Genomic DNA, 25,408 nt, shown 5'->3' with positions numbered 1-25,408 from the left:
TTGTAAATTTGGATGTTCTTTGAGATGGAATATACCCAAAGTTTTCATGGGGCTGTGTCTTTTGATACAAAACTCATTTAAAGCTGAAGATAAATTCTTGCAATTTTTCAAATTTTGAATCAATTGGTCTTTGATATCATCAGAAACTTCTTGTGTTCTATGAGCAAAATTATTTAAAGGATTGAAGTTTTCAGTATTTATAAATATCTTTTTAAGTCTCTTCCTCATAAACTTCTGACTAAATCAACCTAAAATAATTTCTTTTCACCATCTCTCCATCTAAGATTCTTTTTGTTTGTGTGTGAGAATTCATACTATTTTAGAGCTGGCTAAATTTACAAACTCAAATCCTGTTAAAAATTTGTTTAATATTTTGTTGGAAATTTAGTTCTCATCTCCTATGACTAATTTCTTGGATTCTTTTTTGACTTAGGAGTGTACTTATCGAACTCACTAGATTGTTGCTGAAAAGTGACTAATATTAGGTATTGTCTTAAATATTGTCTAGTGTGGTATCTTTAACACTTTGGTATACAACAAATAGCTTTTCCATTTGCTATGCCTGCAGTAAATTGCAGTTGCCTTTCATCATTGAATGTGTACTATGCCCTCTTCCACTCTTTTTTTACTGTACTAGTTGTAGTACTAGCTTCTGTATTGCACTGAATTCTGCCTAGTAATCTGCCTTCATTTAAAAATTAAATATTTTTCTGTATTTTTAACCTAGAAAACAATTTAATTATAATTAAAGTAGTAAGTGTCTCAGTTTACGATTATGATTTACATCGGTATTGCTAAAACTTGTGCTGTCTGCATAGGTGTACCTTAACTTGTGCTGTGTACGTAAAATACGCACGTAAAGACATTGTGATGTTACTTCAGTGCATAGAAAAGTTATCTGAACTGAATCTGTCTGTTACTACTGACTAGATTGTGAAGTGTTTATCTGTAATGCTAGAAATAATGCACATTCCTGTACAAGTATTCCAATACAACAATCATGTCCTATGCTACACAAGTTACAATGAATTGTAGTTCTACCAAAACAATAAAGTTGTGTTAAATGGAGAAATATTAACTGTGCTTTGTTGTTGTTTTTTAAAATCTTGAAATGTAGTACTATCCGTATTTCCAGTTCTCAGTAGTCTTAAATGGCTACCATATTGGACAGTACAGAGTTCGGGTAAGCAATGCTAGCCACAGAGATCCCCAAAGTCAAAGTAGCTTAATTCAATAAAAGCTTATTTCCTTGGCAGCCTTCCAACATTTATTGCTTTCCAATATTTGTAGTGAGGCCATCTGGAACATACCACCTCCAAGGTCCCTGAAGCAGGGAAAGCAAGAACTGGAGCGTTATCTGATGTGAGGTGACTGGCTGCTGTTCACTATGAAATGTCCATTCTCTATTGCTAATCACATACTATTTACAGGTACTTTATTAGGTAGATCAAACTCATCACAACACTTTTTTTATACATATTTTATTTTTTACAGAGAGGAAGGGAGAGGGATAGAGAGTTAGAAACATCAATGAGAGAGAAACATCGATCAGCTGCCTCCTGCACACTCCCTACTGGGGATGTGCCCGCAACCAAGGTACATGCCCTTGACCAGAATCGAACCTGGGACCCTTGAGTCGGCAGGCCGACGCTCTATCCACCGAGCCAAACCAGTTCGGGCAGCAACCACTATTTATTAGATAAAGAGGGCAGCATACATTTTTACTAAATGGTTAAAATGAAATTAAGTAATCAAATGATTCCTAGGTTCTGTGTGTCATTTTTTTTCATGCTTTCACTATTGTTTTCCCCAAATTATCTCCTTTCAGCATTCCCATAAATGCAGCTGGCATGTTCTCAAATCCTTCAGTGACGTATTCCTTGAACTGGATTTTACCCTGCATCAAAACAACAACAAATGTAATCGATTAATATCATATTCTAAATGATATACTCTTCTCATTGTAGCACAAATTTATCAGGTACATCACAGGACCCTGGGAACGATAGCTGGAAACCCCTCCGCTCTGTGAACTTGCGTCCCCTTGGGGCACGATCCACACATACAGTGTATGTGACAGATTACAAAGTACAATAGGAACTTCATAACAGGCACCAGATCACAGCCCAGCAATAGGAGAAATGTCACAAGGAAGTGCTTAAGCAATCTCTAAGTTACATGAAAAGTTTTATGATGTAATGATCTCAGAAGAGGTGAAAGTAGCTGGAGAAAGGCGCACCCTTTAGGGTGTGATCTGCGCTCATCCTTCCTAGGACATAGCCTCATTGCTTTTCTTTGAACCCTGAGGAGGCAGAGCCTGTTCAGGAAATGTAAGTATCATGGCACCTTGATGATCCGTCTTCTCTTCAAGCCAAGGTTCTGTTAATGTGTGCTTAACATTCATTTAGGAATCTGGGAGGGAAGGGTTCATTTAGTGAGGAAGGATTTTCATTCTCTTTCTCCTACAAGACACAGGTTACTGAGTGGGACTAATTCACATTTTTAAGATTTTTTAAGGGGTCTTATGTAGAGACCTGAGTTACTGATACCATTTTTACCCTAATGTATTCCAGTGATAGTGTAGCACCCTTTATGACTTACGGAGGGACCATTTGCTTGAGGTCACTCAACTATTAAGTAGGAAAACTGGGAATTGCACCCTTGACTAGAAAGTCCAAGCTCATTCCTGCTCTTGAAGAGGCAAAGAACCTGGAAAGAGTTGAAAGCTATAATCCGGTTTAAAGGTTGAAAGTAGCCCTGGCCAGCTTGGCTCGGTGGATAGAGCGTCAGCCTGCGGACTGAGGGGTCACGGGTTTGATTCTGGTCAGGGACATATGCCTGGGTTGCGGCTCGATCCCTGGTAGGGGGCGTGCAAGAGGCAGCTGATCGATGGTTCTCCCTCTCCCATCCTCTCTGAAATAGATGGAAATATATTTAAATAAATAAATAAATGTTAAAAGTAGAGGATGAATACTAATATTAAATGTTAATAATAGGTTATATGGGAACTCTGATTTTTCTGTAAATCTAAAATTATTCTAAAATAAAATATTTTAAAAAGGGGAGAGATGAGGAAAAAATGTAGATGAGAAATTAGGCTAATTCACTAGTTACTTAAGACTATAATTAGGTTCACTTTGTTAGAGGGTCGCATTAGGGGCATCAGCACGGTGGTTTCTTGCTGTCAGCTGTGACTGAGGTAGCGCTAGATTCAATTTCACCAACAGGGATAAAGCCGCTACACACGGGAAACTTAAATAATTTCGCACTTCCCAGCTTCCTGGAATGAGTCCAGCCCAGCACTACAAGTGTTAGCTGGGAAAAATGCCAGCCTCCAATGGTTGCCAGAGAAGCAATTTATTTCTTTGAATTGGGAGATGATCGTAAAGCCAGGAATTAGAAAGCACTTTCCCCCTCTAAAAAGTAAAATAATGTACCTTGTTTATTCAGATCTCTATTGACTAACATTCTACATGGCGGGAAAATGATCACAGCACAGAAGAAAGGGATTGGCTGGCTTCTTCCTCTTCTAAAGGCATGGCTGTCAGGAGGCTCTACTGTAGGACCTGGAAGAGCTATGGCACAAATATATGCCCCTCGTCCATTCGGCAATATTCATCTAATGTCTACATTGATGCAGACACTCTAGGTGCTAAGGATACGTCAGCAAACAAAATACATGAACACTGCTGTCTGCATAGAGGTTATATTCTCATGGTGGGAGACGGGCAATAATTAAAGAAGTGAATTGTAATATAAGCCACATTGAAAGATGATAATTGTATGGGTAAACGAAAAGGAGGCGCAAGAATGAAGGGGGATTACAATTTAAAATAGGGTCACTGTGAAAGTTCATTCAGAAGGCAGTTTTTAGCAAAGATTTAAAGGGGGTGCGAGAATTGAGCAGCTAGTTACAGAGGGTTAGAGAGGTAAGGGGAGGGATTGCGTAGATGAGCAAAGTGAGGAAACACTAAGAAATGAAATTAGAGAGGTAATGGGGGCTAGATGGCTGATAGCCTAGTAAGTTTTATTCTAAGTGAAATGGGGACTTCTGCAGGGTTTTGAGCATAAGAATGACATGGCTTGATTTGTGCTTTAAAAGATCACTCTGGCTGCTGTGTTGGGAATTGTCTGTAAGGGCACAAAGGTGGGACACCAGATGGAAGCTGACACAACATCCTAGACAAGTGGTGGCCTGGACCAGGGCGGTAGCAAAGGAGGTGGGAGGAATGGTCAGATTCTGTATGTATGCATTCTGGCGAGCCACCAGAATTTTGCAACAGGTGAGACATGGATATGAATGAGAGAAAGAAAGGAATCAAAGATGACTTCAAGGTTTTTGGACTGAGCAACTGGCAGGGTAAAGCTGCCATAACTGAGACGGTGAGGTCTATCAAGGGGGCAAGTTTGGCAGGAAAGATCAAAACATAGTTCATTTTCGACATGTTAAGTCGAAGGTGTGTATCCCACATTCAAGTGCAGCTGTCAAGCAGTCTAGAGCTTGGGAGAGGTGCAGGCAGGAGACAGACATTCAGGAACTGTCAGCCTACCTACATGTAAAACCGTGAGCCTGGCTCTAGCCGGTTTGGCTCAGTGGAAAGAGCATCGATTCCGGTCAAGGGCATATACCTTAGTTTCAGGCTCGATCCCTGGCTCTAGTTGGGGCGTGTGTGAAGGCAAAGGCAACCAGTCCTTGTGTCTCTCTCACATTGATGTTTCTCTCTCTGTCTCATTCTCTCCCTTCCACTCTCTGCATAGAGGTTATATTCTCATGGTGGGAGATGGGAAAATATCCTCAATGGGAAAATACCCTCAGGTAATGATTAACAACAACAACAAAACCCCACAAAAAACAAACAAACAAACAAAACCACGAGCCTGGATGAGCCAAGGGATGGACAGAGAAGAAAAGAGGCCCAGTGACCAGTGCAAAAGCCTGATGTGTGGATCTAAGAAAGAACGGAAAGAGAGGAACTGCAGACAACACTTGCGGGTATTTTGCAATGAAATAGGGAGCAGTGAGATGTATGTGAAGATGTATCTACAGCATCACAGGGGAATGGGATCTGGTGTACAATTGGAGGGAGTGGCTCTGGAGCCCCTTACCTCTGAGACCCATTTCATCAATTCGTTCAGAGCCTTCTGGTGGTCATTTTTCCAGCGGCTGACGAGGAACCCTTCCATGCGGAGTTCCTTATAGATAATGGCCTCTGGGGAGGGACCTGTGAAGAAAAGGGCACATTGGGGCGACAGGGTCCAGGAAGATGGCCATGGTGAAAATAAGTACTGACTGTTCTCTTACTGCTCCCCCTTCCATTTCCTTCACTCTTTTCTGATCCACAGGGCTGCCCACCAGTCAACTCTGTGGTAGGCAGAATAATGGCCCCGAGATGTCCACATCCTAATTCCCAGAACCCTGTGAAGATGTTACCTTACAGAGTAAAAGGGACTTTGCAGGTATGATTAAGAACTTGAGGTGGGGGAATTTTGGGGTAGTATATAGGTGGGCCCAGAATAAGCACAAGGGTCCTTATAAGGGAAAGGAGGATGAAAAAAAGTCAAAGTCCGGGAAAAAATGTGATGATGGAAGCAGAGATCAGAGAGAAAGAGAGATTTTGATGATTTTAGGCTGTTGGCTTTGAAGATGGAGGAAGGGGCCAGGAGCCAGGAAATGCAGGCAGCCTCTAGAGCTAGAAAAGGCAAAGATAACAGACTCTCTTCTGGAGCCTTCAGAGGGAACACAGCCCTGCTGACTCATCTTAGACTTCTGACCTCCAGAACTATAAGACAATAAATTTGTGTTGGTTTAAGCCACCAAGTTTGTGGTCATTTGTTACAGCAGCAATAGGAAACACACGTGGAGTCCTCGCACAGGTCACGAAGCCAGAGAATGGTCATTCTGGACGTGCCAGAAGCAAGGCCCACCCCAAACTTCCCCAATAGAATAGAAAGAGGTCCTGAAGATGGACACATTTCTGCACCACTCAAAAATGAATACCCTCACATTCCCAGTACTTAGCGGTTCTTCGTGGTGGCTTAATGCAGTCATTCTATGGCATAAAGCCATCTCCTTCTGTTCTGTACTCAGAGGAGATGCAAAACAACTAGTGTCCACGCCTGGACTAAGAGCCAACAAAAGAGACAGAGAGGCTCAACAGCTCCCATGCCTGCCTTTGTCCCTGCCATTTCAGGAACCAAGAGTTAGCCTGAACAGTGGGGTCTCACACTTCGGTGTGTATCAGAATGAGGTGCAGGGCTTGTCAAATTGCTGGGTCCCTCCCCCAACCTCTGATTGTGGCTATGGAGTAGGCACCAAGAATTTGTATTTCTAATACGTTCCCAGGAGACGGTGATGCTGCTGGTCCTGGGCTCACACTTTGAGAACCACCAGCCTAGAACCGTGGTCGGCAAACTGCGGCTCGCGAACCACATGCGGCTCTTTGGCCCCTTGAGTGTGGCTCTTCCTAAGCCTTAGGAGTACCCTAATTAAGTTAATAACAATGTTCCTACCTATATAGTTTAAGTTTAAAAAGTTTTGCTCTCAAAAGAAATTTCAATCGTTGTACTGTTGATATTTGGCTCTGTTGACTAATGAGTTTGCCGACCACTGGCCTAGAAAAAGCACAAGGCTACCCTGCGGCCTGTAAGATAGTACTGTTCTGTGTGAGAGCAAAGGTTGTATGATTGCCTGGTTTCTTTTCCCAAGGATCTTAAGTGACCAGACACTGAGGGAATGACACCTGAGTATAGTCTTGCAAGTTCCAGGAAGTCAGGTTCAGTTAGAAGAGACAATCTATTTCAGCATCTTTGATAACTGCCATCACTCAAGCTTAAAAGTTCCCACTTACTACTCTGAAGAAAGTAATATTAGCAGTCAGAAAAAATAGGGCTTCATCCTGAACTAAAAAACACTGATGCAAAATGAGTGAGACACCAGGGTGACGTAAGAGAGTGATATACCCAAATTCTAGGTTGATGTCACAGAAAGGGTGCTTCTTCAAAAGACCCCCACCAACTATATAGTTCTTTTTGGGTTATGGGTTGGAATCCTCATTTGGAAGAGGATGAAATACCATTTCTGGGCTTGTCCACTCTGGTGGGAATGTGGGTTTCTTTATTGAGAACAAAAAATAAATGCAGCAACAAATGTGGCATTAAAGTTGGTGGAAAATAGCCCTGGCTGCTTTGCTCAGTGGTTAGAATGTCAGCCGTAGACCAAAGGGTCTTGGGTTTGATTCCGGGCATGTACCTTGGTTGCGGGTTCCAATCCTGGCTCTGGTTGAGGTGCAAGCAGGAGGCAACCAATTGATGTGTTTCTCTCACATCGATATTTATCTCCTCCTCTCCTCCCCTCTCTTCCTTCCACTCTCTTTCTAAAAAATCAATGGGAAAAAAATATCCTTGGGTAATGATAAAAAAAAAAAAGTTTAAAGTTAGGGGAAACAGTTACTTGCCTCTGAGCTATCCTAATAGTGAAATATGTTAGAATTTCTGAAAATCAGAAGCAGGGCAGAATCCCATCTGATTAAAATGGAATGGACAAGGCCAGCTGACATCTCAAAGACCTATTTGAACAGCTGAACTTCCAAAGAGTAATTGCAAAAAAGAACTAAATCAAGTTACTCTATCCAAAATATTTGGCTACACCTATCAAGGTGGGGAAACTCTTTTCTGCCAAGGGCCATTTGGATATTTATAACATCATCTGTGGGCCATAAACAATTGCCAATTTAAAAATTAGCCTGCTATATTTGGGCAAACATTTAATTAACTCATCCCTAATGCCTTGGCAGGGCCAGACCAAATGATTTCTCAGGCTGGACATTCCCCACCTGTGAGTCCTAATTGGACAATCTGGACTGTGGTCAAGAAATACATCCTGGAGCTTTGCTCAGTTGGCAGGTAGATGTCTCATGATTCTAGCTAAGCATCAATTAGGAAAATATAGGGGGAAAAAGGTCCCTACCAATAAGACTGCCGAGTGAACCTGGAGTTTCCTTCTTGGAGAAGGTAGTGTCTTTGATTTTTCACAGCTCAAGAGGGAATATATAGGTTGTCCTTCCATGGCCCCTTTCACTCTTGCCCACCTGTCTCAGGGCAAGTTGCATGTTGTTAACTAGCAGAGCTGTACGGTTTCATTCCCAGGAGTCAAGCCTATCATAGAATGTTTATGTATGGTTGCGTAGATCATGATGATAATCTAGAAGATTCTTTCTTGTTCTTTCTCCTTTTGTTTTGACCACAGTAAACCTGTAATCTCACCAACAACACAGAATTGTTGTAGCAGAAAAGGATGCTGTATGCGTTGTTCAGAAAACCTGTCTTTGTTTTGAGTGTGTTGATAATAGGATTTGAGGAGTCTCTGGTCCTCTCAGCCATTTATCTCCCCATGTGTAAAATGGGAGGCCTGTACAACATCTCTCAGAGATGGGGACCTAATGAATCCAGTTCTCTAATTGACACTATTTGTAGACCTTTATAGGCATGGAGGTGGGAGGGGCTCTCAGCATAAGAGAGTGAGGAAGTGGGGGACGGAAGGCATGGCAGGGCACAGGAGAAACTAAACGTGGACCATCAAGGAATGGAGGGAGGGACATGCATGCTCCTTTGCCTTTTAGAGGAAACTGTCAGTTTGGTGAGGCCAGGGTGGCCGGCTGCTCTAGGAAGCACTGCCCACGACTGTCTGAAGGAAATGGCAACCTGTTTTCCCCTTCACCCACCTCAAGTCACCTTCTACCCATACCCACACCTCCAGCAATATCCTGAAGATCCTGAAGAACCCTGACATTTTACCACCCAGACCAAGATGTTCTCTTTCTAAATCAAATCATGGCTGTCTTTTTACATTTTTTCAGGAAATAGGTAAAAACTAAAACTTTTAATAACATGTGTTTGGCCCGGCCGGCGTGGTTCAGTGACTGTCAATCTATGAACAAGGAGGTCACGGTCAATTCCTGGTCAGGACACATGCCCAGGTTGCTGGCTCCATCCCCAGTAGAGGGTGTGCAGGAGGCAGCCAATCAATGATTCTCTCTCATCATTGATGCTTCTATCTCTCCTTCTACCTTCCTCTCTGAAATCAATAAAAATATATTTAACAATAATAATAATAATTTTTGTTCCATATGTTCAGATCCTGTTATTTCTCTATGTTAGCTGATAAATACTATTTCATCAAGAATACCACAAAGTCTTTTAAATCTTTTGATAGTCACTAACATCTTATTAATATCCGATGCCATATATGTGAATCTTCTCCTTGTCTAGTCTTCCTACAGCTTTGACCATGTGCATAAGCTCATTACCTGGAGGAATTGGGCGAGTACTATTGTATGTAGAGATGGCCCCACATATAGCAATTCTTCCAAATTTCTTCATTTGGGGGATAACAATGTTTGAAAATTCTCCACCTACCTAAACAGGACAAAAACAAAGAAACAAAAAATAACAACCTTAATCTAAACACTAGAAGATTCAGGAAAATCACTCATTTAAAATCATCATTTCACATCACTTGTTTAACAATAACAAAACTGACTGAATTAGCACAGTAGCGAAGAAAACTGCATTTGGAAAAAGACAATAGGAACTGGGTATTTCCATTTTATTAAAGGAACATACATTATATAACTTATAAATTGCATTCTTCTATATTGTGAGGTTCTCTGCTCAGTTCAATAATCTCATTGCCCTACCTAAAAGTTTGGAAAAGTACTCAAATGCCATATAAAGAACAATGTGGGAAGACTCACATTTTTCACTTTCAAAACTTACCACAGAGCTATATTAACCAAAACAATATGAGAAAAGAAATGTAGATCAATAGAACTAAATTGAAGTCCAGAAAAACAAACCCTTACATTTATGGTCTATTGGTTGTGATAGGAGTGCCAAAACAACACCAGAGGGACAAGATAGTCTTTTCAACAAATGGTGTAGAACAACTGGATATCCCCATGGAAGAGAATGAAATTGGACTCCTTCTTTACACCATACTCAAAAATTAACTTAAAATGCATCCTCGACCTAAATGTAAGAGCTAAAACGATACATCTCTTACAAGCAAACAAAGAGAGTAAATGTTCATGATCTTGGGTAGGGTAAAGCATTAGACGTGACACCAAGGGACAAAAGAAAAAATAATGGAAAACTTTTGTGCTTTAAAAGACACCATCAAGAAAGTGAAAAACAACTTATAAACAGAATAGGAGAAAATATTTGCAAACTATATACAATGGATCCTCGTTATAACTGGATTCCATATTTGTGAACTGGACTGCTTGCTAAAATTTATTTATAACCTCCAACTCAGTATTCACAGGGCTTGCCCTGGTCATTTGCAGACACGTGCAGAGAAGAGGAAGAGATGCAAAGTTACCAGCCAAGGTCAAGCAAGGCCATGGCTGCCTTCTTTTCTCAGTTCTCTCACAGAGATCATCGGAGGGTGAAGACAGAGGGGGCAGTGCAGTTCAGTTCAAGAAGCTCTGCTCCTGAGCCATTTGGATGGGGTATGAACTCCAACTTTGGGAGGATTAGTGGGGCAGCCTTAGGCTAGTTACTTAACATTTCTCTGAATCTCCTATTTCCTATTGTAAAATAAAGAAAATAGAAGCTATTGGAAGAGTTGTTTTTAGGATTTAAGATTGTAATCTATGTGAGATACGCGCATATATGTACATACTTTTCCAGGAGCAATGAATGGTTCAGTGTTTGTGGTGACTTTATAGAACATAACTACCAGGAATACCAAGAACTGACTATATCTGATACAGGGATTTATATCCAGAATGTATAAAGAAGCCTTACACCTCAACAAATAGCCCAATTGAAAAATGGGCAAAGGATTTGAACAGACATTTCTCCAAAGAAGATATACAAATGGCTAATAAGCACATGAAAAGATGATCAATGTTAGCTATTAAAGAAATGCAAATCAAAACCACAATGAAATTATCACTTCAGACCCACCAGGATAGCCCTAATCAAAACGATGGATCATAAGTGTTGGTGAGGATGTTGGAACCCTCATATGGTGCTAGCAAGAATGTAAAATAGTGCAGCCATTGTGCAGAATAGTTTGGCAGTACCTCAAAATGTTAAACATGAAGTTACCATACGACCCAGCAATTCCATTCGTAGGTGTATATCCAAGAGAAATGAAAACATATCCACACAAAAACTTGTACATGAATGGTCATAGCGGCGTTATATAACTGCCAAAAAGTGTAAATAACAAATGTCCATCAACTGATGAATGGATAAATAAAATGTGATATATCAATACTATGGAATATTATTTGGCCATAAGGAGGAATGAATCACTGATACATGTTACAACATGGATGAACATAGAAAACACGCTAAGCGTAAGAAGCCAGTCACAGAAGACCACTTTTGGGGGAAAGTGGGAAGCGACTGTTAATAAGTACAGCATTTCTTTTTTTAGTGTGATAAAAATGTTCTAAAATTGATTGTGGTGACAGTTGTACAATTCTGTGAATACTAAAAACCATTAAATTTTACATTTTAAATGGGTGAATTATATCATAATAAAGCCATTTTTTGTTTTGTTTGTTTAAAAAGTCATACATGCTTTGGTCATAGATTTTAGATAGAAACTCCAGAACTATATTCCCTGTATAGTTACTTTGTTAGTAAATCAGATTTTAAGTCTAATTTGTACTTACATTATCAAAATAACAATCATAACCATCAGGAGAAGCTTTTTTCAACGTTTCTTCCAAAGACTTTATTGTCTTGTAGTTAAAGGCAACGTCAAATCCAAGCTTTTTAAGGTAGGCAACCTTTTCATCAGACCCTGCTGCTCCAACAACTTTGCAGCCCTAAGTAGGGGTGGGGCAGGGGAAGGAAATCATTTATAACTCACAAGCACAGACCAACTCCACCCTCCCTCCTAGTCCAGTAAGGTCAGGTTCCCCAAGAACACCTTCTGAGGTGCTGAGCCACATATATGAGAATACCACGATGGGCCAAAAGGCCCTATAAGTAAAATTAGTCCCTGAACCATCCTACAACCCAAGAATAACTTCAGCTTGCCTCTGACTGCCCAATAGATCCTTTCTATGTTTATGTGGTTTGCAGTTCATTTCAACCTGCCGGCTTGACAACATATTCATTTGTCTGTCTTGTGGTGTTTTTTTTAAATTAATATTTTTTATTGATTCCAGAGAGAGGAAGGAAGAGGGAGATAGAAACATCAATGATCAGACTGAATCATCATTCGGCTGCCTCCTGCATACCCCACACTGGGAGCTAGCCTAAAACCCGGGCATGTGCCCTGGCTTGGAATTGAACTGTGACCTCCTGGTCATAGGTCGATGCCCAACCACTGAGCTATCCCGGCCAGGCCCTCTCTTGTTTCTTTATTTTGAAGCTTCTCTTCCCTTGCAATGACTTGCATGCTATCTCTTGGTGCAGTTGTCCTTTAACTATTATTTTGGCACAGTTCTTGGACGCTCATTTCATAGGTATCCCTCCCGGTAACTGTCCCCTTATTGTTTGATTTGGCCCAAAGCATTGGATTAGATGCTGCTTAATCTGCAAAGCACATTTGGGCTGAGACTGGATACTATATTGGCACATAGAGAGTAGCTCTTCAGAAAGCTCTCTTACATTCTGAATGGATCGTGAAGACCAGAAGATGAGCCACTATGCACTTTCAGTTAGGGAAAGACCTTTGGGTTCATACATGTATCTGTACAAACAATGACTGCTATCTACATACTTTTCCCATTTTTTCATGATTCAAGAAAAAAACTCTTGCAAAAGCTCCACCCTCTGTCTTTTGTCCTAGCCTTCTAAACTCACAGGATGATCTCACTGACACTTATGACCTCAATGCCTCTTTCATGCAGATGTTTCTCACCCTTTCTATCCACATCCAATCACCAGGTTTTATTCTTTTTCCCCAAATATCCTAAAAGCTGGCTCTGACGTCTAATCTCTACCTTTGATGCATCACAGTTTCCATCTGAATTCTTGTAAGGGCCTCCTAATTAGATTTCTTGTCTCTAGTACTTTGCCCCTAGAAACTATGAACCAAGGCAATGTAACTTCTCTAAAATGCAGAACTAATTCTGTCTCACCTTTAAGGATTAAGCTTTTTAGTACAGCAGTGTCCAGTGGGGTTTCTAAAAGAACAGGTTTAGGGATAAGTCCTATCAAATTTTTGAAATAAACATGCCTTACAGTTTAAAGAAAACATTTAACATTTGACTATTGGAGATATTACTAATTTGTTTTGTAAGTCTAGCATAACCCAAGCTGAATATTGATAAGTTCAGAACAAAAAAACAACAACTTCAAACCAAACTCCTCTATAAAGATAGATACAAAAATTCTGTTTAAAATGCAATCAAATAAAATTCCAAGGTACAAATCCATAATTTCCATAGGTAAATAAAGCTTATTCCAGGAATGCTAGAATGATTCAATACTGGAATACTAATGTAATTCATTAATTGCAAAGTTAACCTGATAAATGCTGAAATAACATTTGATAAAATTCAGTATCTATTCCTATGTCTTTACTTACTTGTAAATAAATTCTCCCTGTAACCTCTGAGGTAGCTTCATTTCTTATTTGTAGCCCAAGCTCCCATTAACACTGGGGACCACCCTGAATCCTTGGCTATTGGTTAGAGTCCTGTATTCATCTGTATTTTACTTCACTCTTTCCCCAGGAACTAGGTCCTGATTCTGCATCCCAGCCTCTGGCAAAGGATCAGCTAAGCCAAATCAGCTTGCAACATTCCTCCATGTGACACATCCTGACCATGTCTGAGCTGTCTGCTGCCCACCATCACATCAGATCTTTTGAACACATACTCCTGCCTAAATCAGAGCAATGTTTCCATGCCCTAGGTACCTCCTAGGCCAGTGATGGCAAGCCTTTTGAGCTCGGCGTGTCAGCATTTTGAAAAACCCTAACTTAACTCTGGTGCCGTGTCACATATAGAAATTTTTTGATATTTGCAACCATAGTAAAACAAAGACTTATATTTTTGATATTTATTTTATATATTTAAATGCCATTTAACAAAGAAAAATCAACCAAAAAAATGAGTTCGCGTGTCACCTCTGACACGCGTGTCATAGGTTCACCATCACTGTCCTAGGAGTTGGCCCCACCGCTCTGGGCTGACTGCAGTAGCCTTCGCCATGGGGCCATGTGGGCTATCTTGATTGGCTAACCTCACATTCCTCCTTTATTGTTGGGGACAATCATAAGGAGAGAAGGTAAGGCTGTAACAAGAAATGTTCAGCAACCACTATGAAAGAAGCCTGGCTGGTGTGGCTCAGTTGGTTGAGCATCTTCCCTTGCACCAGGAGATTTCAGTGCGATTCCCGGTCAGGGCACATGCCCAGGTTTCAGGCTCAACCCCCAGTAGGGGGCATGCAGGAGGCAGCCAATCAGTGGGTCTCTTTCATCATTTATTTTTTTCTCTCTCTTCTCCCTGCCTCTCTGAAATCAATAAAAATATATTTTTAAAAAGTAATAATGTTCATTTTTTTCTCATTCTCCCATTTCTCATTCATTCCCAATCTTCAACTCCACTACCAGCGGTTCTTAACCTGTGGGTCGCGACCCCTGAAAATACATCCTGCATATCAGATATTTACATTACGATTCATAACAGTAGCAAAATTACAGTTATGAAGTAGCAACGAAAATAATTTTATGGTTGGGGGTCACCACAACACGAGAAACTGTATTAAAGGGTTGCGGCATTAGGAAGGTTGAGAACCACTGCATCTCCGAGACTAGGGAAGGTCTGTTGTGTTCACTGCTGCATTCCCAGTGCACACTGTGGGTGCTGAGCATTTGCTCCTAGAGGAAGACACTTACCTTGATCTTAGCTATCTGCCCCACAACAGAGCCCACGGCTCCTGCTGCTGCATTAACCAAGACTGTTTCTCCACTTTTTGCACTACAGATATCGAGTAGGCCAAAGTAGGCTGTTAGGCTGAGGAAAGAAAATTAAGGATATGTGGATAAATTTGTTGCTTTCCCATATAATTCATTTTCAGATATATCCCAAAGACCTTCTTAGACTGCCAGGGGTCTAGGTAAAAGAAAACAATAGGAAATGAATATTACCACCCACTAATGGTCCACCTCCTCTTTCCTTACCCCTTACTCCAAACAGAAATAAAGATGAGGGGACTAGGGTGGGAATGGAGAGTTGGCTGGAAGGGGACTGCATCCTGTCTATCACCAGGTTAAGTCTTGAGGGTGAAAGAAGATAGGTCCCCCTTAAACTTTGGTGAGCCAAGAATAGAGAGCTTGTGCCTCATTCGCATCTAATTCCTAGGGAGATGGAGAGCTTCATCTCCATGTAATCCCGGTGCCACAGCCACAGAGCAGATATAATGGTATGAGGTGTCTAGGCATCACAGGGTCAGAGAGAAACACCTGGAGTTTCCCATGGCTCCAAAGCAGTATGGGAGAACTTCTGAAACTTCTTCATCTCACCCCAAGTAGGATGTCAAAGTTAGCTTGCAGGAAAAGAACACTAGGCTTGCAAAGATACAGCTCAGACAGTACTGATGGGGAGCAGGTGAAGAACCCACCACACCTCCGTGGATTGCTGGCTTGGAAGAAGACGTGGTTGAAGACACAATGGGAAAAGTTACGCTTTGAGCAGGAGACTAGCCTCAGACTAAGAAAGATCAAGCTCAAGAAGTTGTTGTCCCCCTTCTAGTGACACTGAACGTGCATTCGCCCTTGGAGCTTTGCATCAACCTTAGGGAGAAGATAAAGGAAATGCTGAGCTTGAAACCTGAAATGACCTGAGAAATCACTGAATTTACTGAGGTTTTCTTTTACTACACCAGCCAAAATAAGGGCTTGAAATAGAAATAAAGTGCAATAGTAGAAACAGTTTGAGTTATGTTTTGCACCTCTGAGTCTGAGCCAATGAAATCCATATCCATTGTGGTGACTGTTAAGCCACTTTCAAAATTTCAGACAAATTCATGTAAAGTTGTTTCTATATAAAACAGAAACTACAGCCCTAACTGGTTTGGCTCAGTGGATAGAGTGTCAGCCTGCAGACTGAAGGGTCCCAGGTTCAATTCCAGTCAAGGGCATGTACCTTGATTGCGGGCACATCCCCAGTAGGGGGTGTGCAGAAGGCAGCTGATCGATGTTTCTCTCTCATCAAAATTTCTAACTCTATCCCTCTCCCTTCCTCTCTGTAAAAAAATCAATAAAATATAAAAAAAAATGTGATTTATTTAAAAAACAAACAAACCAGAAACTATATTTTGGCATAACTTAAGCTTCCTCGGCCTTGACTCTATTTAATGTCCATGAGAGTTGAGCACTGAAAGGAAGGTAGTGAAAGGCATAGGCAGCACTTTATCCAAGGACCCAAATATCTAACTAATATTCCCTTAATCCAGTGTTTTTCAAAAGAAAGAGGGAGGGCAAATGGGGGGAAATGAAGAGGAAGAAAGGCAGGAAGGAAGGAAGGAAGGAAGGAAGGAAGGAAGGAAGGAAGGAAGGAAGGAAGGAAGGAAGGGAGAAAGGTGGAAATGGAAGGAAGGAAGAAGGAAGGAAGGAAAGGATCACACAACATAGTAAAAGAGCAGAAATAAAGGAATTCCAGAAAATGACTAGAACGTGTTGGGGACTCCAAAAGGAATTCAGTGGACCTTGCTTCTCCTGGGCATAAAAGAAACTTGAGGTCCACAATGCAGCCGGGACCTGGAACGTAGACACAGGATGAACTGACCAGGTGTCTTCCTGAGGGACAGGAAGAACTTCCCAAGGTCCAGAGACACCTGGGCATTTATTTTAAATCTGTGCCAAGCGGAGAGACTGCACAGCTACTAGTATAATCTGTGATTCATCTTTGTTATTTAATGTCCAGCTTCTCTTGCTCCTCAGGGAAAGGTGGGGAAGGATACAGACGCAGAAAACCAAGGTAGACTGAACTCCTTCCCTTTTAGAATTCTGAAATGGAGGCAGAGATGAGTGATGGGTGAAGCTAGGACCCTCCCAGGGACAGGAGGAGCTGGTGCCTTTGCATTGTCATTTGCCAGCTGCTTGAGAGGGATCGTGCCCACCTTGCTTCTCACGCCTGCTTGCTCTTTGTACCTGAGTGTCACTGACCTGATCCCCCACCCCATTTTCCTTTAGTTTTAAGGCTACCTCGAGCCTAGCCCACTCTTCTTTCCTTCTTAACCCCACCATCTTCTCTAATCAGCCCTGAACCTATAATGCAGCGGTTCTCAACCTGTGGGTCGCGACCCCTTTGGCGGTAGAACGACCCTTTCACAGGGGGCGCCTAAGACCATCCTGCATATCAGATATTTACATTACGATTCATAACAGTAGCAACATTACAGTTATGAAGTAGCAACGAAAATAATTTTATGGTTGGGTCACAACATGAGGAACTGTATTAAAGGGCCAGAAGGTTGAGAACCACTGCTATAATGCCTTGTCTCTTCTTATTGACCAAGTTCTGGACAAAGCATTTTGGAAATACGGAGTGTCAGGCACTCAAACAAATGGCATACAGGCACAAAGCTCACCCCGGCATGCCGAGTGTTCCCAGCATCAAAGACAGAGGTAATGTGCTTGGCCACGCTTCCGGCATCTTCTCTAGTTCTTTTCCGTCAGAAATGGAGTGTGATGTCCAGCCTGAAGAAGCCAATACTACAGTTCCTGTGGGAAAGGCTGAGTTTTTACTTTCCACAACTCTGAAAGATAAAGCACATCGGGACATGTGAAACCTCTTGCCTTCGAGGAGGATGGGGATGCTGTGTGGCTCTATACAATGAGCACGGAGGTTGATAGTCCACGAATGAATACTCCACCACATGTCTCCAGCTTAATTCTTAGCCATTGGTCTCTCCTTCTTCTGGACAAAATATAGGGGCCATCAGACATGGATGCTCTCAATTGGCCTAGCATCTGTCCCTGTCCTAACCCACTTCTCTTCTATCTAAGCAAGAGGTGTCCATCCTCTGTCTCGCGGTGCCCTGGACACCAGCTGCTTATGTTCTTCAGGGGTCACCCTCCATTTCTGAGCCCTTCCTCTCTCCTGAATCTGTAACACTTTCCTCCCTACTGTCCGTTGCCCTCAGCGTAAAAGCATGCTCACAACTCTGCTATTTTACAATCCCATTTTCTCCCTACCTCCTTCCTCTGTCTTCTTTGCTTCCCATTCACTTGATAACCCAATGCAACACCCCCACTATGCCACTAAGGTCACAACAACCCCCTGATAGCAAAATCCAGTGTACACTCTTCATTCATTATGTGATTAGACCGTTTTACTGTATTCACACTGTGCCACCTCAAACTCTTCCCCATTGGTTTCCAGGGTGTCGTCAGGCTTTTTACCTCTCTCTCTAAACCGCTCCTTTTTTAATCTGATTTGTTGATTCCCTTTCTTCCATCATCTCCCACTCTTACCATTCTTTATTGTCCCTCTCCCAAGATTATAAAGTTATATAACATACATTTATTTTTAGAAAATTCAAAACATATAAAAGTATCAGTTCTAAGCCCATGAAACAAAGATAACTTGTAATATTTTGGTGTATTTTATGGCAATCTTGATATATTTTTGAATGTGCATATATTATGTGTGTTTACATAAGTGAAGTAATTTTATGTGTTTTGTAATCTAATTTTCTCTTTCAACATTATATTAGTCTATATAACTTATACTTTTTCTCATGTTAGTCAGAATCCTTCAAAAACTGTAATGAATTTAATTATTTCCCCATTATTAGACATTTAGACTATTTCCAGTATTTTTCCTAATGTAAATTACATTTCAATTTCTATCCATAAATAAGAATTTGTTATTTCCTTAGACAGTATTTCTCTAGATGGAATTACTAGGGTAAAGAGTATTAAAACATTAACTGTTGCTGGATATTGCCAAATTCCTTTTGAGAAGGTTATGCCAACTTTTGCTTTTACACTTAATGTATGAGAGTATTATAACAACATTTCCATTACTGGGTATTATGTAAAAAAAAAGAAAAGACTTTGGCAACTCAGCAAACACAAGTACATGTTCACTCCTTTGATTGTTAGCGAGAAATGAGTAAGACCTACACGAAGAAAACTGTTAATAAGCCATAACACAAAAATAGATAAATGAAGAGATATAACTTGTACTTGGAGAGAAATATTATAAATATAGCAGTTCTCACTAAATAAATCTATAGTTACTGAATTCCCAATAAAAATCCAAATAAAATTTTAATAAATGGTATAACTGGCTAGTCATTTGGACATAAAGCAAACACTTCAGTCCTTATTCCAAAATAAAATAATTCAAAGATTTAAATGTAAAAAATTAAAGTATAACATACTAGAAGATAAATCTTTTAGCCATTTGGTGAGAAGAATGCCTTTATCATCATGCAATAAAACCAAGAAGCCATAATTACAAATATTAATAATGGTATCTCATAAAATGTTTAAACTATGATTGGATATAGAAGATAGATAAAGAAAAACAAAGACCCAACTACTTGCAAAAGTAATATTCCTAACAGATGAGATGAAAAGACCTAAAGGGCAAGGACATAAACAGATAATTCACAGAAGAAATCGATCATTAATTTACAAAAAGGATGTCAACATCACTAAGAATGAAAGAAATGCAAATTAAATTGGGCATGAAATATCAACATATTCTTCTCAAATTGCCACGATTGATGGTAAGCAATAGGCATATAGTTATGTAGGACACAGGGTGATTAATATGATATTGGTAGGAGTGGATACTCATACAATCATTTGGAAGAGCAATTTATCATCATCTCTTCAAATTAAAAATGCGTACCTCCTTTGACCTAGAACTTATACTTCTGGAAATTTAATGTAAAACAATATTCATCAAAGTGGGCAAAGAATACACAGACACACATATACCTATTCCTTGCAGAACTATTTGTATTTGGGAATGGTTGTCAGTAGTGGATTAGTTCATTGGCAGATAACAATGGCATAAATTACAGCCATTAAAAGATAGGTAGTATATTTATATACTACCAACAAAGGACATCCATAACATATTGAGAAAGGCAATTTGCTGAAGGGCATTTAATCCCATTTTTAAAGAGTATAGATATTAGAATGTGTACTGAAAAAATTTGGAAATAATAATACATTCACAACAGTCCTCTCTGAGGATGATGGGGGAACTGTCAGTTTCCAAGATACAAATTTTTTGTTTTATTTGAATTTCTACAAAATAATTATGAACTGGACAAATACAATTTTTTTTAGTAATTAAAAGTAAGTATAGGAAAGTGAAGTTGAAATGATGACAATTTCACAGCCTTTCTTCCTTTCCCATTAGTCAGGAAAAGAACAATTCCCATGTTGCTTTGAAGATCAAACAATGAGTGAACTACTGGTACACAGTTGAAGAAATTGTGAGAGCAATGGACAGAGACAGGGCCTAGCAGAAGGTAAAGGGGAGACATATTTTCCAAACACTGGGATAAATGGAAATATCTACCTGGCCACCTGCTGCCCCATCATCGTATCACCCTCCTTCAATCGTTTGGCCGCCAATCTGGAAAAAAATAATCCATGCTTAATACATAAGAGCATCTGGGAAAAACTGTCTCGAGCTTAAGGCAAATGGAAAACCACTGGGGAAATGTGCGCAGAAACCTGGACTTGCAATTGGTGCCTAAAGGGGGATGGACAGACGTGTGGGACTGAACCTTTAACCTGTGGGATCTGACACTATCTTCCAGTACGTAGTGTCGGAATCAAGTCGAATTGCAAGCACGCAGCTGGTGTCTTAGCTTTGCACCTCTATCAATCAACTAGGAGAAAAATTATGTAAAGGAAAAATGACTATATGGATTACCTAGGCAAAAAATTACAGAGGAGTGTGTGACCTATGAAGGCTTCTATTCTCTTCCCTCCCAGAGAATTGACTGAGTACTCAGTTTGAGTCAGCTGCAGATTACCCAAATTACAAGAATATAGGGAAATAGAAGGCAAGAAAATCCAATTTTAGTCTTAGCATCTTCCTCTACTCAAATTGTTTGCCAGTAGTGAAATGGACAAATTGGAGATTGGTTTATTTATTTTTTTTAATTTTTCTGGAAGCAATTCTGGTGAGCAATGAGAGGCAAACTGTGGACACTAAGATAGGAGGTAACTGTAAAATGAAGAGGCCAGGGTAATTCCTCACCAGGCTTCTCTGGCCTTTGCCTGCCACAAATCCCATCACTCTTACTGCGCTGGGAGAATCAGGGGGAAATGACTATTTTGAATCAGTTGGCTATTTTACAAGATGAGCTACTTTAACAGAGAGACTAACATACAATATAAGGATTTTTAAGAGGAAAATAATACCTCATGTAAGGATCCACAGTGAGGAACAAAGCTTCCAGCAGGACCTCTACAAAAGAAAGCATCCCATGGGCAATTAGAACTAAAGGCTTGACGCCTTTGTTGTCTCTGACATTCTAAATAAACACAGATCGTATTTCAGCTTCAGGGCTGCCCTCTCTTAAGTACTTCCTATTGAAGAGCCAAGAAGGACTCACATTTGGCCCAGCCTATTGTTGTTGTTGTTGATGATGAGGATGGTGGTGGTCATCATCACCATCATTATGATATTTGCACAGCACTCCATGCTTTTCATGTATTATTTCATAGGATATTCTCAACAATTATTGTTTCTACTTTATTTAAGTTTAGGTTCAGTAACTTGCCCAGGGCCATATTTGTAACCACTATGTTGCAGTACTCACCTAGGGTTTCATTACCAGTTCCAGTTAGTATTAAAGAACTAGTGGCCCGGTGCACGAAATTTGTGCGGGGGGGGGGGGGGGGAGTGTGTTCCTCAGCCCACCCTCTCGCAATCTGGGACTGCTGGCTCCTAACCACTCACCTGCCTGCCTGCTTGATTGCCTCTAACCACTCTGCCTGCCAGCCTGCTCGCCCCCAACTGCCCTCCCTGCCGGCCTGATTGCCCCTGATTGCCCCTAACTGCCTCTGCCTTGGCCCCACCACCATGGCTTTGTCCGGAAGGTCTCCCAGTCTAATTAGCATATTACCCTTTTATTCATATAGATATGCATGTTGTGCCCAGCCAACATGGCTAGGTGGTTGAGCGTCCACCTATGAACTAGGAGGTCACGGTTCAATTCCCGGTCAGGGCACATGCCTGGGTTGCACTCTCAATCCCCAATGTAGGGCATGCAGGAGGCAGCCAATCATTGATTCTTTCTCATCACTGATGTTTCTATTTCTCTCTCACTCTCCCTTCCTTTCTGAAATCAATAAAAAAATAAACAACAACAATATACTAGTATATATGAATATGTATGTTGCTAGCCTGACTCTTAGGTACACATTCTCTGGAATTTTGAAGCTGAGTCCTGGCTATCCCGATTTATATGGGACAGACAACTTTGTCATACTATTTGATTGCATGCCCTTTTCACATAGCTTACCTACCTGTAAACACCGATTAAGACCCTCCTTAAAGTCTGCTCTACAAAGCTCATTTCCAAACATGTTATGAAGTGTGTTGCCATTTCTCTCCCATAGATACCCTTAGGTTTGACTTGACCATTCAGTTCCCCCAAGTGGACAGGACGCTCCTCAATGAAGGATGAGGAGTTTCACCTCCTTGTCTCCTCACAGGGATAGTCTGAGCTCTGCACACAGACTGTCCACCCCACTGTCATCATAGGGTTCACCAGGCCAGAGAGGAAATCCTCCCATCGATCAAAGTCATGAAGAATAATGCACCCAAGCTGAAGTGTCAATTACCAAGAAAGATGAGGGATCCTCCAACATGACATCGATGAAGGCTTCACACAGAGGACTTTGAAAAAGTCTCTGTGGCCGACTGAGAATGGCTGAGAATACCTCCCATCTCTGTGTGAGGGCCTCTCTGCCAATCCGCTCATCAGAAGTCTGTTCCCTCTCCTTGACCTGGGCTTGGCTGTGACTTGCTTTGACAACTTTATTAGCAAACATGACACAAGTAGAGGTTTGAAAAGTACTTGCAGCTTGCTGATTCTTGCTGCTCTAGACTCAGGAGACCACCGTGGAAATAAAGAGCTCAAACTAGCTTGCTAGGAAGGCCACACAGAGGAGAACTGAAGCCACAGAATTGTGTGCTAATAAATGACTGTTGTATGAAGTTACTAAGTTTTGGGGTATTTTGTTATGCAGCAAAGTTTGATTGATACAGTCTCTTTCCATTCAAATCATATGATATGACTTACCTCCATTTTTTAAGGGTGGGAGTTCTACTGTCTTCATCTCAAAGTTACTATTTGTAGGGTTGCCTTCAAAGTGCTTCTTCAGGGTCCAGCTCTTAGCTCGAACCATCCTGAAACTCCTAGAACATAGTAGTCAAATGTCACAAAGTGACTGGATTATTATAGCTCACTAGTCATTGCACTGGGGCCAGTAGGGGGTGTGCAGGAGGCAGCTGATCAATGTCTCTCTCTCATTGATGTTTCTAGCTCTCTATCTCTCTCCCTTCCTCTCTGTAAAAAATCAATAAAAATGTTTTTTTTAAAAAATGTATTTTTTGATGATCTGAGGTATAATTTTGATCCATTCACACTGGATGGCGTTTGTCATTTAAAAAAAAATTGATTTCAGAGAGCAAGGGAGAGGGAGAGGGAGAGAGAGAGAGAGAGAAAGGCCAATAATGAGAGACAATCATTAATCGGCTGCTTCCTGTACACCCCCACTGGGCACAGCTTTGACCTGGAATCCAACCAGGACCTCCTGGTTCATAGGTCCAAGCTCAACCACTGGACCACACTGGCCTGGCTGTTGTCATTTTTAAAATTGACAGTCTAAGGGAAAAGAGGTGAGTGCCCCTGACTCAATAGTCAGGTATTGCATTTTTTTAAAAAATTCCTGCGGCACACCCGTTGAAAATCTCAGAGATGGAGCAACACGTTCTCAGACAGTCTCAGCAACACTTAAACAGCACCGGGCGGCGCTGCTGCTCCGCCCCATTTGCAGGCGCGAGTTTTCTTGGGCAAACCGAACGGGAAATCAAGGATTTGTTGGGATTTAAATTTGCTCCCACCCAAAACCGAGAGGTCGTTTTCACCGGTCGGACTTGCACGGCATAACGTGGGAACCACGCCTTCCCCCTCTGACTCAGCCGCTAACCGCCCGCAGCCCCCAGCACTGGTCGGGGACACAAGTGGCCTGGAGGGGACACATGGCAAGAGCAGCGGTCGGACCCGCCCCATCCGCAGCCCTGCTGTGCCTGCTGGTTTCTTTTCCCCAGGCGGCAGCAGCTGAGAATTCTGAATTCGCCGCCGTCCAGGAGCCCCTCCCTTGCAAAGGGCCTGGCCGCAGAGGCGCGGAGCAGTTCAGCGAGCATCCCACCGACCCGACCCGGGGGGCCAGGGGAGCGCCTGGCCCACCCGCCCCAGGTTCCCACCTCCTGCCCCGCTCAGACCCGTGCCCGGGAATGGAACTCCGACCCCTGCCTTTCCTCTCCTTCCACACCCGTCCCAGTTTCGCAGCCCCGGAGCAGGCAGCTACGCGGTGCAGCCGACACTCTCTCCAGCCAACACCCCTTTCCGCCCTCTCCAAGAACTTGCAGGGCACAGAGGCGTCGGAACAGCTCGCATCGCTTCCTCCGCGCGCAAGGCCGGAGGTTATTCAGCCAAAGGAGGGGGAGAGCCACGCGCAAACGCTCCGCCCAGGGTGTCTAGAAACTCAGCAGGAGGAAAAAAGGGGGGGGGGGGAGGTGGAAAAAGCGCGGCCGGAGACCGCGCGGGTGGTGGTGGGGTCTTTACTTACTAGAGTCCGCACGTTCCACTACCCGGAGACAGCGATTGTGACTGCGCAATAGAGCACTCCCGCCTGGATTTAAAAGCATTCCAGGGAGGGCGGGGCTTCCCCAGGGCGGGGCGATCGTGAGAGGGTGTGTGTGTGTGTGTGTGTGTGTGTGTGTGTGTGTGTGTGTGTGTAAACGCCTCCCATCGTGAGAGGGTGTGTGTGTGTGTGTGTGTGTGTGTGTGTGTGTAAACGCCTCCCATTGGAGCCCTGCCCGGATCGTGCTGTACCCGCACCAGTGTCCTAACTGGGGACGTGGCAGAATGATGCGGCAGAAAGTCGGAAGAGCCGTGGCCTCGGGCAAGGAGGTGAGAAGACGGGGTCCCGAGGGCCCACAGTCCGGGTCTGGACCAGTGCTGGCCTGGTCCCCAGGCTCCTCCTCACCCCTGCAGCTTATCTAGCATCCACGCTTCCACCCCCGTGGGCGCCCGCGTCCAGGTGCCCTGCCCGCCAGTCCCGGTTTGCCTGATGAACACTTGCTGACCTTTGATGAGCCAATTCAAGGGCCCCCTCCTCTGTGTGTCCTTTGTAGACGCTTTCAGGTGGCAATGAGCA

At 42.2% G+C, this 25,408-nt stretch overlaps 1 protein-coding gene across 3 annotated transcripts; it reads right to left on the bottom strand.

Annotated features, from left to right (window-relative positions):
- Nucleotides 1-1,673: 1,673 nt before the first annotated feature.
- Nucleotides 1,674-24,919, bottom strand: PTGR1 (prostaglandin reductase 1). 3 transcript variants are annotated; one of them, XM_036330024.1, is made up of 10 exons: nt 24,818-24,919; nt 23,266-23,381; nt 21,377-21,422; nt 20,523-20,579; nt 17,566-17,733; nt 14,870-14,987; nt 11,688-11,843; nt 9,306-9,414; nt 5,107-5,222; nt 1,674-1,897 (listed from the first exon to the last, which is right to left on the bottom strand). In XM_036330024.1, exons 2-10 carry the CDS (start codon nt 23,369-23,371, stop codon nt 1,787-1,789), a joined length of 987 nt encoding a protein of 328 aa, XP_036185917.1. In that variant the 5' UTR covers nt 23,372-23,381; nt 24,818-24,919; the 3' UTR covers nt 1,674-1,786. The 3 variants fall into 3 exon arrangements, with proteins under 3 accessions (XP_036185917.1, XP_036185918.1, XP_036185919.1); XM_036330025.1 differs by lacking the exon at nt 24,818-24,919 and adding an exon at nt 24,521-24,798; XM_036330026.1 differs by lacking the exon at nt 21,377-21,422 and having other exon boundaries at nt 24,818-24,840.
- Between the last annotated feature and the right edge of the window lie 489 nt (nt 24,920-25,408).

The sequence above is a fragment of the Myotis myotis genome, unplaced genomic scaffold (genome assembly GCF_014108235.1).
Source record: "Myotis myotis isolate mMyoMyo1 unplaced genomic scaffold, mMyoMyo1.p scaffold_m19_p_12, whole genome shotgun sequence".
Classification (NCBI taxonomy): Eukaryota; Metazoa; Chordata; class Mammalia; order Chiroptera; family Vespertilionidae; genus Myotis; species Myotis myotis.
The sequence above is the reverse complement of the archived record's forward strand: the minus strand, read 5'-3'. Positions and strand labels throughout refer to the sequence as shown.